The sequence below is a fragment of the Ammodytes marinus genome (assembly GCF_949987685.1).
Source record: "Ammodytes marinus genome assembly, chromosome: 23".
NCBI classification, from domain to species: Eukaryota; Metazoa; Chordata; class Actinopteri; order Uranoscopiformes; family Ammodytidae; genus Ammodytes; species Ammodytes marinus.
Window position 1 is genome coordinate 22,050,024 of NC_137227.1, and position 12,500 is coordinate 22,062,523.

Sequence of the window (12,500 nt, forward strand, 5' to 3'; positions counted from 1 at the left end):
TTCACCTGAAAACACACACATATGAAAACACACACACACACACACACACACACCCCAATGTGATATTGGAATCGATTCAATGGACAACAACACATTTGTTTGTCTGTGTGATCGTTTGTTTACCTGGCTGACTTTCTTCTGCTGGTCTCTGCATGTGTCATCACACTCAACACACTGATCGGACTGAGAGCAAAGGAACTCCTACACACACACACACACACACACACACACACACACACACACACACACACACACACACACACACACACACACACACACACACACACACACACACACACACACACACACACACACACACACACACACACACACACACACACACACACACACACACACACACACACACACACACACAGACAAAACATAATTTAATTAACTTCACAACATGTAAGGTCGACATTTGTGCAAAAGTTTGAAGAAAATCCGTCAAAGCATTTATGAGAATGGCCCGTCTGTCTCTGTTTATATGTTTGTTACATTGTTTGTGTTTGTATGTGTCTGTGTGCTTCTGTGTCCATCTATGTGTATGTGTGTGTGTGTGTGTGTGTGTGTGTGTGTCCATCTATATCTGTGTCTGTGTGTGTGTGTGTGTGTGTGTGTGTGTGTGTGTGTGTTTGTGTTTACCTTCTTGATCCTCTTACAGGGACATCTGAGTTTGACCTTCTGTTGACATTTCTCTTCACACACAGCTGGATGACACACCTGCTTACAACGGTGACCACAACTCAACTACACACACACACAAAGAGAGAGAGAGAGAGAGACACACACACACACACACACACACACACACACAGATAATCGCATATACACACAGAAACACACATGCACGGACACAAAGAGAGAGAGAGAGAGAGAGAGAGAGAGACACAGACACACACACACACACACACACACACACAGGCTCTCAGTGAGACAGAGGAGAACAAAGCGACTCTGGAATCCAGTGGTTACATCAGTGAAAACAAACAATCTTTGATCCGTGAACTCAAACCCTGAACCTTCTCAACTTTATGTACAAATCTCTCACACACACATTCCAAGTGTGTGTGTGAGTGTGTGTGTGTGTGTGTGTGTGTGTGTGTGTGTGTGTGTGTGTGTGTGTGTATGTGTGTGTGTGTGTGTATGTTCTAATGCGAAAACAAAGCCGCTTATTTCAGCCCCCAGCTATGTGTCCTTACAATGTAGAAATGTTGTTGTTTAATTCCAACAACGTCCACAAGCAATGTAAAGCTGTGATCAAATCTAGTGTTAATACACAGCCTAGGCTCTGTAAACTGGCATCTAGACAAAGGGTATGTTCACAAAAGGGGCCGTCATAGCAGGCAACATACCAGATTACAGAGCCAAGGCTGTTTAACACTGGATTTTTGCCAGTGTGACCACCAGTGCATGTGTTAACAAACTGTGTGTGTGTGTGTGTGTGTGTGTGTGTGGTTTTCGGATCTTAAGTTACAGCAGACTATGAAAACAGTCTTCTGAAAGGGCTGAACACACACTAACACAGTGTTCAAACAAACATGACCATGTGTGTGTGTGTGCGTGGTTTTGTCTTTGTGTGTGTGTGTGTGTGGGGGGGGGGGGGGGGGGTCAGTGCCAGTAAGTTACAGTATGAAAAAGCTAAATCATTCCCAGGTGAAAGTAAAACAGGGAGAGAGTGTGTGTGTGTGTGTGTGGTGTGTGTGTGTGTGTGTGTGTGTGTGTGTGTGTGTCGTCTGGCGCCACAAAGCTAAATTGATTATTCGAAGAAAAGCGAAAGAGACGAATGGACGGTGTCGTGTTTCTGTAAACAATGACACCGACAATTATTGAATATTGATCTGGACACACACACACACACACACACACACGTTTGTACAGCTATACTTGTGAGGACACTCATTGACATAATGCATTCCCTAGCCCTTTATCCTAACCCTTAACCATCCAAACTAAATGCCTAACCCCAACCCTTACACTAACCCTAACATAAACCTAATTCATACCTGAACCTTAAAACCTAGTGTTAACCCTCAAACAGCCCTTTAAAGGCCTGTTCCAAAGTGAGAACCGGACAAAATGCCCTCACTGCTAAGGTCTAAAACTCAAATATGTTCTCACAAAAATAGATGTACAACACCCGCGCACACACACACACACACACTCACATGGGAGGCAGGTGACTCCACTTCTACAGTCTGATAAAGAAGTCCCATGATGCATTGGGGCCCAACGCTAGACCTCCATAGAAGACGTTCATTGTGTGTGTGTGTGTGTGTGTGTGTGTGTGTGTGTGTGTGTGTGTGTGTGTGTGTGCGTTCACCTCTTTAGGACACTGGTTGTTGCAGGAGCCCAATTCAACCTTCGTCTGTTTATCCGCTGATGTCCATTTCCTGAAAAGCAGCAAAAACAAAAAAACTATTTGTGTCAATTTTCACACATTCGTATTCATTTATTTTTTTAAACTTAGTATATCCTCAGTATATTTTTGTCTTCTGTGTACACTACATTTTTAGACTTTTTAGATCAGTAAACATTTGAATCTTTGATTTGATTTGATTTTATTAGGATCCCCATTAGCTGATGCAGAAACATCAGCTACTCTTCCTGGGGTCCACACAAAACATATACAAAAAAGAAAAACATATAAAAAAAAATATAGGCTATAAATAAATAAAAAATTAAAATAAATAAATGTATACAAAGAAAAACAATCACAAAACATATAGGAACGAAACCATTAATACAAAAAAAAAAAAAAATCTTTGAAAACTCAAAATATATGTCTGTACTGCCCTTAACATGTGGCAGTTCAATACTATTATTCTTAGTATTGTTGTGTGTATATCACACAAATACCACAAACTCAAAACGGCTCAGTCAACAAATAAAAAAAGTAAAAAAAAAAATAATGCCCCTTTTATATAACGGAGTAAAAACCATACAAGTGTAGCGAAACATATATTTTAAGTTACGTTAAGCGTTATTCAGAGTGTATGAATCGAGCTTTTCAAAATTGTGCTTATACTGACATTTTATGTTAATTTCCAAATATTTTCAAAATAAAATAAACTTAGATTAATCTGTGCTTGTACTGACGTGCACTCGATGTAGAGCAGGCTGATCTTGCAGTGGCAGCGCTGGCGGATCATCTGCTTGCAGGGCGGGCAGTCGTCACGGTGACACAGCCGTTTGCATGGGTGGGGGCAGCCGGGGGGGCGGGCCCTAGAGCAGTCCAACTCGCACACCTCACACTGAAGAATATATAAAATAAAAAATGTAGATAAAATGTACATCCAGTTGGCTGCATGTTGCACATATTGTAAATATTTGTTTTATATACACATATTGACAAAATGTAAAATATATAAAAATAAATGAAATAAATAATATATAAAAATGAAAAATTTAGATACAATGTATAATATATAAAAATATATCAAATGTGTTGTAGTGCAAACCATGCCATTTTCAAAGTCACTTAAACCCCCTTACATGCCTAAATGCATTGAGTTGCTGCCATGTCATTGGCTGATGAGTTATACGAGTTAAAAGGAACTGGTGTACCTCATAAAGTCGCTGGTGAGTGTGTACAGTAACAGTAATTCAATATATTATAAACACACTCACCGTCTTGCTTTCTGTAACCAGGTGACACTCTTTGCTGCAGTCATGGTTACCACAGCTCAGAGGTCGACCACACGCTCTCTGACAGGAAAACCTTCCTCTACGATGACAAGGGACCGGGCTGACCTATAGACCAACACACACACACACACACACACACACACACACAATAATATTAAATATTATATCATATTTATATTTTGCATTTAATCATTCCAACCAATACACCACAAGCGCCCCAAAAAAATAATGAATTTGATCATCATTGTCAATAACAAATCAGCGCAAAGGTATCGATAAATCAGTTTTGTGTAAACTACACAGCGTTTTATTGACGGTCCCTAAATCAGTCAGTCAATCACCATAACGTTTACCTCCAGTCTGTAGGAAGATGGTTAATAAGGCATTTAACCTGACATCGTCTGAAGGTGAGTGTGTGTGTGTGTGTGTGTGTGTGTGTGTCTGTGTTGAATACAAAACAACTTAAATGGGATGAAATGCCAAAGGGAGACAGCAGAGTAAGTAAATTAATAGAGAATGGATGAATCTGTCTGTCTGTGTGTATGTGTGTCTGTCTGTGTGTCTGTCCGTCTGTCCGTCTGTTTGTCTGTGCGTGTGTGTGCGTGTCTGTCTGTCTGTGAGTCTGTCTGTCTGTCTGTCTGACTTTATGTGTGTGTGTGGGAGATAAGACTTGATGAAAAGAAAACAGGGACTTTAGGGAGGAGAGATTAAAGATGGAGTCAGGAGCTTGTTTACAAAATCACTTTTTCTCATTATCTGTAAACTGGTATGTAAACAAAAGGGGCCCACAGTAGATAACAACATTCACATTCACAAAGCCTAGGCTGTGTATTATTAACACTGGATTTATTCCAGAACACACACAGCACAGACAGGTAGCAGATCATGAGGAGATATTCACTGATTTTGACAACAAGCGTTCTCCAGAATTACTGACAGCTAACAGAGTAAGATTAGAATAAACTAAATGTTCTCACCTCGTGTTCTCCAAAACAGGATCTGAAAGACAAACACAGCGATCCATTATTGTCCGGTCCCCATTCAAGTCTATTTGGTTCTTATATTCTCATATTAACCTCTTAAGCTCGAGAGTCCCCAAATCCCTACGTGGAACTTTTATATATTTCTGAAACAATCTAATTTTAATTCTAATTTTTCCTCTGATGATCATAAATTACATGTAACCGCAAACGAGACCATAAGTGCAAAGAATGCTATTTTTTGCTATGTTTTTTATTTTCATTCATTTGAAAAGCAAATAACATATCCTAGTTGTAGCTGTTGGCCTGAACTCTCGGCATCAACAAACACACAGCACACGTGCGCCCACACACACACACACACACACACACACACACAGTTTTGGTTGTTTCAGTGCGTCACAGAGCTGCAGCTGGCACACACACACACACACACACACACACACACACACACACACACACACACACACACACACACTCACAAGCAGAGTACTTTTTCCATTAGTAGTGTAATGATCCATGACAGGAACAAAGCACCAAGGAATGTGTTGTTTTTTAATATGTGTGTGTGTGTGTGTGTGTGTGTGTGTGTGTGTGTGAGTGAGTGAGTGAGTGAGTGAGTGAGTGAGTGAGTGAGTGAGTGAGTGAGTGAGTGAGTGAGTGAGTGAGTGAGTGAGTGAGTGAGTGAGTGTGAATGTATAAACCTACGTTGGTATTGGGACTTCACACGGTGGACAGGGCAGAGCTTTCTTCACAAAAGCTGGTTCAGAACGCTGCTCCCACGGACCCGCCAACTGCACCTGCAAACACACACACACACTGTAACTTTACCTAAACACAGATATCAGGAAAATATGCAGAAATGTTATATTTAGACATTTATTCTGGTGGGAAATATTAAGTTATAGAGCTTATGACGACGATAAGATGTTAAATTAAACTCTGATATAAGTATTGTTTCTTTGTGCAAAATTTAAGCATTACAAAAAGAAACTAAATATTTTAAACGGTCCAAATGGGCCGTGCGTGTGTGAGTGAGTGAGTTAGTGGGTTAGCTAGCTGTTGTGACTTGACCAGCACCACTAACACACACTTACTTCACTGGTTGTCCATTTCACGCCCCTTTACATGGGGGTGTGGGGATGTGAATTGGACAGTCCAATTGGTGTTCCAAGTGCAAAGGTGACCGGTGAAGTCGATGCCATTCGACAAAACAAACTCACACAAATTCATACACACACACACACACACACACACACACACACACACACACACACACACACACACACACACACACACGTACCTGTTGTGACTTGACGAGCACCATATCGTGGCAGGGCTGCGGGCAGGTGTGTGTGCATTTGGGCAGTGCCTTCACACAGGTCTGTCTGCAGGGGGGGCACGGCCCGATGTGGCAGCGGTGGGTCTCTCTCTCTGGGTGGTGGCAGGTAGGGGGGGATCTGGGGGTGTTTAAATTCATTTTATTAATTACGTAGACACACACACACAGACAGACAGACAGACACACAGGTTCGTATCAGTATGAACTATATAAAAATGCCACAAAAACAACACAAAACATTTTCCTTATATATAAATGATACCAGTAGGCTACCAAGTCCTGTGTTATCTTATTTACTGATTTCACATTTTAAATCAGGTGTGTGCTTGCGTGTGTGTCTGTCTGTGTCTCCCTGTGTCTCCCTGTGTGTCTGTGTGTCTGTGTGTCTGTGTGTCTGTCTGTCTGTCTGTCTGTCTGTCTGTCTGTCTGTCTGTCTGTCTGTCTGTCTGTCTGTGTCTGTTTACCTGCATGTCTCCTTGCAGCGTGGCGGCTTGGTGCTCCTCTCTCGTCCACACGGCACGGCCAACACAGACACGCCACACGAACAGCGGACCTCCACTGACTCAGGACAGGGGTAGCAGCTTCCTGTGGGACACATAAAAACAACTGTCTGTCTGTGTGTCTGTCTGTCTGTGTGTCTGTGTGTCTGTGTGTCTGTCTGTGTGTCTGTCTGTCTGTCTGTAGCAGCTCCTTACATGACAAGGGAGACATTTTACACTTTTTTAAATCTTCATACTCATTACTTTGGCAAATACGATCAAGTTTAATGTCAGCTTTTCAGCATTCACACGATTTACTGGAATTTAACAGAGTAAATGTTCAACAACACTAACAATTGGGCTGTGAATTACAAAAAAATACATATTGCTTATTGTCTGTCTGTCTGTCTGTCATAGTGTGTGTGTGTGTGTGTGTGTGTGTGTGTGTGTGTGTGTGTGTGTGTGTGTGTGTGTGTCTCTCTCTCTCGTCCCTTTAATAACGATAGGAATGATGTTGGTTCAGTGAGGATTAACTGTGAACCAGAGGCTTCTCCACACACACACACACACACACACACACACACACACACACACACACACACACACACACACACAGTCTCTCACTCAGCCTTTATCAAAACACCCACTCCCATTGAGAATCCATGTTTGTTCACATTCCAGTTCTCAGCGCCTCCTACGCCATGTCATGTCAGTCCGTACAGACAAGCTGTTGCTCTTTAATCTGACACAGGAACCGTTTAAAGCTGAAATATCCTGTAGTTTAAAGGTCCCCTATTATGCTAAATGCACTTTTTAAATGTGTTCCAACATATCCATGCGTCCACGGTGTGCCTAGAGACTGCCAAAATATCAAAAAAAATAACAATCTCTCCTTTTTGTCACTCTCCCCTTTTCTGAAACCCCTACCCCTCCCCCTCAATATACTCCAGTCAGAATTCTCCCAGTTTCTGACCTCACAAACTGGAAAGCCAGAAGCTTCCACTGTGCAGCCCACACCCCTATTTCTTATTGGGCCACGGCCCTGACAGACAGAGGGCGAGGCGTATCTGGCTTCGCTTCCGGACAGGGGGCGGGGGCAGCTCAAAGATTGGATATTTACGAGGGGAGCTGCAGCTCTTTTTAAAAAATAGGCCATTGTGAGATTAGCTGAACTTCAGCATAGTACAATAAATTATCTGAAAGTTTTTTTCAGCAAACAATTAAAGAAAAACGTATTAGGGACCACTAAGACCATATAATATGGTGTATAATAGAACCGAAAAGTGTATATGGGAGCTTTAAAACACGGCATCCATTAGTCAGACCTCATTTTAACTTTGGAAAACATCTAGCCCTGCGTTCCAATACCCATACTTCCATACTATTTAGTATGCCAGAAAAAGATTAAGGATGTCCCAATACATGATGATACGTGACTAACTCTTCAATCGCAAAAAACTGTTTATGAATTTTGTCCTGATCATCTTTGCATATGAATTAAATGCCAGCGTTTATTTCAGGCCTGCTGGTGTCTGCTGTTATCAGTGTGTGTGTGTGTGTGTGTGTGTGTGTGTGTGTGTGTGTGTGTGTGTGTGTGTGTCGTCTGTTATCTGTGTGTTGTTGATGTGTTGGCAGCGGTGCGACCTTCTATTCGGTCCCCCTCTGAAAGGTCACAGTAGCCAATCAGTGCACAGAGGCACGAATAAATTAACTCTAATCTGCTAGACCAATCGGGAGGCAGACAGACGCATAAATTAGAATTATCATTCAAATCAGAAAACGATAGGCACACGATGAAAAGGTATCTGTTATTCTGAAAACAAAACACACAGACAGACAAACGCACACACAGACACAGAGATAGAGACAAACGCACACACACACACACACACACACACACACACAGACAAACGCACACACACACACACACACACACACAGTGACAAACAACACACACACACACATTTATACAAAGCGATTAATGAAGTTTGACAGGAAGCAGAGGTCAACATTTTCAGATCAACAGAAACATTCAATTGTGTGTGTTGTTCAACGAAAGCAGCTGGAACAAATGTCACACACACACACACACACACACACACACACACACACACACACACACACACACACACACACACACACACACACACACACACACACACACACACACACACACACACACACACACACACACACACACACACACACACACACACACACACACACACACACACACACACACACACACACACACACACACACACACTCTCTCTCACACACACAAACACACACACACACCTGTTATAAAACCTGAACTTTATAGTGAAAGTTACGAGTCACATCACATCAGCGTCTGTCAAATAAACAGTGATTTGTTCAGGGAGCCACAGGTGGTGGAAATACATGACCCATAACACCTGTGTGTGTGTGTGTGTGTGTGTGTGTGTGTGTGTGTGTGTGTGTGTGTGTGTGTGTGTGTGTGTGTGTGTGTGTGTGTTACCTGGGTGACAGCCAGAAGGACACTTGTGGTTGCGACAGCCCAAAGTTCGACCGCAGTTCTGGTCACACGGAGGGCAGTTACCGGGGCAACACTGAGACGCAAGGCATGGTGGGAAATTGAGTTTATTAAAACAAATTATTATCCGAAAAAATTAAAAATTCTTCAACACACAAACTTGCACATACACAAATTCGCACATACACAAACACACTCTCTCTCTCACACACACACACACACACACACACACACACACACACACACACACACACACACACACACACACACACACACACACACACACACACACACACACACACACACACACACACACACACACACACACACACACACACACACACACACACACACACACACAGCAAGTAAACAGCAGTGACATTATAATGATTCATAAAGATAAATATAAAATGTTAGCGTCAGTCAACCTTTAGCTATCAGATTACACAGCATTATTACTCTGACATTTACACACACACACACACACACACACACACACACACACACACACACACACACACACACACACACAGACTGAGACACACACGCACACACACACACAGGGACAGAGACAAACACACACACACACACTGAGACACAAACAAACACACACACACACACACACAGTGACAGAGACACACACACACACACACACACACAGTAACGTACCTTCCTCCTGCACTGGTGCCTCTGGCAGCCTCTGGTTTTGGGGCATTTGGAGTCACACAGATACTCTTTATGACATGGCAACAGCTTCCTGTATTTACCACAACGGCATTCTCTGTCCACCTCCTGTAAGAGACGCAGGGTCAGTGTGTGTGTGTGTGTGTGTCTTTCAGTGTATGTGTGTGTCTTTCAGTGTGTGTGTGTGTGTGTTGTGTGTGTGTGTGTGTGTGTGTCTCAGTGTGTACAACTATTTTTGTGAGAACCAATTTGAGTTTTAGACCTTAAGAGTGAGGACATTTTGTCCGGTTCTCACTTTGGGACAGGCCTTTAAAGTTTGTGTTTGAGGGTTAACACTAGGTTTCAAGGTTCAGGTATGAATTAGGTTTATGTTAGGGTTAGTTTAAGGGTTGGGGTTAGGCATTTAGTTTTGATGGTTAGTGTTAGGGTAAGGGGCTAGCGAATGCATTATGTCAATGAGTGTCCTCACAAGTATAGCTGTACAAACATGTGTGTGTGAGTGAGTGAGTGAGTGAGTGAGTGAGTGAGTGAGTGAGTGAGTGAGTGAGTGAGTGAGTGAGTGAGTGAGTGAGTGTCTGTGTGTGTTACCTGTCTGCATGTCTCACAGTTGCCACGGTGACACCTCATAGAACAGGTGTGTTTCCCACAAGACAGACGGCGATCGCACGTGTCGCCGCACGGCAACACTTCCTCAGTGCAGGGGAGAGAGGACTCTACACACGCACACACACACACACACACACACACACACACACACACACACACACACACACACACACACACACACACACACACACACACACACACACACACACACACACACACACACACACACACACACACACACACACACACACACAATGTGAGAAAGGTGTATGAGGTTCAAGGTTTGTTATTAATGTCCCAAGAGGGCAAATTTGTTCACAGCAAAGGAGGTAGTGACTAAAAACATACGGCAATACAAGACAACAATGGACACAAAACAGAACAGTATGTACACAAGCCTGAGGAGTCATAAAGTGCCAAGATATACGGTGCATAAAGTGCTATGTGCCATAAGTAGCAGCAGCATCATCCATGAAAGCAGCATTTAAAGGGCAGTGTGCCGTCAGCAACATCGTCAACAGCATCAACAGTAACAACATCAAAATCAACAACACAACAATGAGTGTAAGAGGCCTGGGTGATATGGCATGTTGTGTTACCTCAATATTCAATATGTTTATTTGACATATGCACATTCGCAATTGGCAATGGCATTCTTAAGCTCCTCTCAACAATGCAATACTATACAATATAAAGACTGAGGCTCAAGAATTTTATTGCCTTTTTTTTGTATGAAAATGTCTCTATAAAATATAAATAAAGCTTTGATTTTATGAGTGAATCGTGATTTATAAAAATATGTGTGTGTACAGACTCATTTATGTATGTATGTGTTGTATGATTGTCTATATATACTGTATAAAAAAATTGCAGGTCATACATTTCTTATTTTAAATAAATAAATAAAATAAAATAAAATGATGTGTGTGTACTCACTGGTCTTCCCACATGGACAGGCCCTGCTAACGGAGCGGGGGCACGGAGGACAAACCCCATCGTGACACAAAACCTCACAGGAGTGATTCCCACAGGACAGGGGAGCGCCACACACCTGAGAGGGGTAAGAGAGGGGTTAATATACCCATAGGGGAGCGCCACACACCTGAGAGGGGTAAGAGAGGGGTTAATATACCCATCACAAACACACATAGGCTGTGTTGTAAAAGCTCTACCAACGTCCTCCCTCCTACATACTCAACGTGTACAGTATATACTACATATTGTCTACTAAACCATCTATTGTGTATGCGAGGTTCGTCAAAACGTTTAAACTGAAGTATGCAGAAGCAAGAAAGAACTGTTGATTGAAAAGACGCAATGCATTGTGGGGCGGTTAAGTAGGAAAAATGCAGTTTACTGTGTGTGTGTGTGTGTGTGTGTGTGTGTGTGTGTGTGTGTGTGTGTGTGTGTGTGTGTGTGTGTGTGTGTGTGTGTGTGTGTGTGTGTGTGTGTGTGTGTGTGTATTTGTTACCTGTGTGCAGTTCCACTCGGGGTTGGCGCACGGTCTCTCCGTCTTCTCTCTGCCACACACACACTGCTGAACACTGACTCTGGGACAGGGAGAGCACTCTGACACACACACACAAAGATACACAGTAAATTTAGTAAATTGTACACGAGGCACATTGGAATTCATCTTTTCTCATCTCCCCTCTCAAGTTTCCTCACTCCAGAGGGGGTCCTCACACAGGGTCAGCCATAGTACAGCGCCCCTGGAGCAGTTTTGGGGTTAAGTGTCTTGCTCAAGGACACAATGGTAGAGATGGAGGGCACCGTAGATGTGATACCTTACGGTGTGAGATCTTACGTGTGTGTGTGTGTGTGTGTGTGTTTACCTGAGTGACAGGGCTGTGTACATTTGTGCTGTTTGCAGAGCAACAACTTTCCGCACTGTTGCTGACACGTCCAGGACTGGAGAGAGAAACACACACACACACACACACACACACACACACACACACACACACACACACACACACACACACACACACACACACACACACACACACACACACACACACACACACACACACACACACACACACACACACACACACACACACACACACACACACAGTTAATGTTCTCCGAATTGGATAGTAGCAAAAGACGTTTGTTTATTTAAAAACTAAGACTTTAAAGGGGCAGTGTGTAATATGACATCATCAAGAAAGTTCTAGAACGCAACACTCCCTGGGTAACCCCGCCCCTTTAGAATAATATCAGAAGCTACAGTGGCCTTCAAG

At 42.8% G+C, this 12,500-nt stretch overlaps 1 protein-coding gene across 1 annotated transcript in view; it reads right to left on the reverse strand.

Moving 5' to 3' along the window:
- nfxl1 (nuclear transcription factor, X-box binding-like 1) overlaps positions 1-12,500 on the reverse strand; it is a 21,514-nt gene that overhangs the window by 2,094 nt on the left and 6,920 nt on the right. The window contains exons 11-26 of the mRNA XM_080051990.1: positions 12,090-12,165; positions 11,726-11,823; positions 11,191-11,305; positions 10,237-10,361; positions 9,634-9,756; positions 8,950-9,040; positions 6,435-6,555; positions 5,932-6,088; positions 5,337-5,428; positions 4,626-4,647; positions 3,631-3,753; positions 3,100-3,254; positions 2,324-2,393; positions 646-750; positions 124-201; positions 1-5 (exon numbers count right to left, since the gene is read on the reverse strand). The exon at positions 1-5 is cut by the window's left edge and continues 49 nt beyond it. Of these exons, the coding sequence (XP_079908116.1) occupies positions 1-5; positions 124-201; positions 646-750; positions 2,324-2,393; positions 3,100-3,254; positions 3,631-3,753; positions 4,626-4,647; positions 5,337-5,428; positions 5,932-6,088; positions 6,435-6,555; positions 8,950-9,040; positions 9,634-9,756; positions 10,237-10,361; positions 11,191-11,305; positions 11,726-11,823; positions 12,090-12,165 (1,556 nt within the window). The remainder of the gene's footprint in view (positions 6-123; positions 202-645; positions 751-2,323; positions 2,394-3,099; positions 3,255-3,630; positions 3,754-4,625; positions 4,648-5,336; positions 5,429-5,931; positions 6,089-6,434; positions 6,556-8,949; positions 9,041-9,633; positions 9,757-10,236; positions 10,362-11,190; positions 11,306-11,725; positions 11,824-12,089; positions 12,166-12,500) is intronic.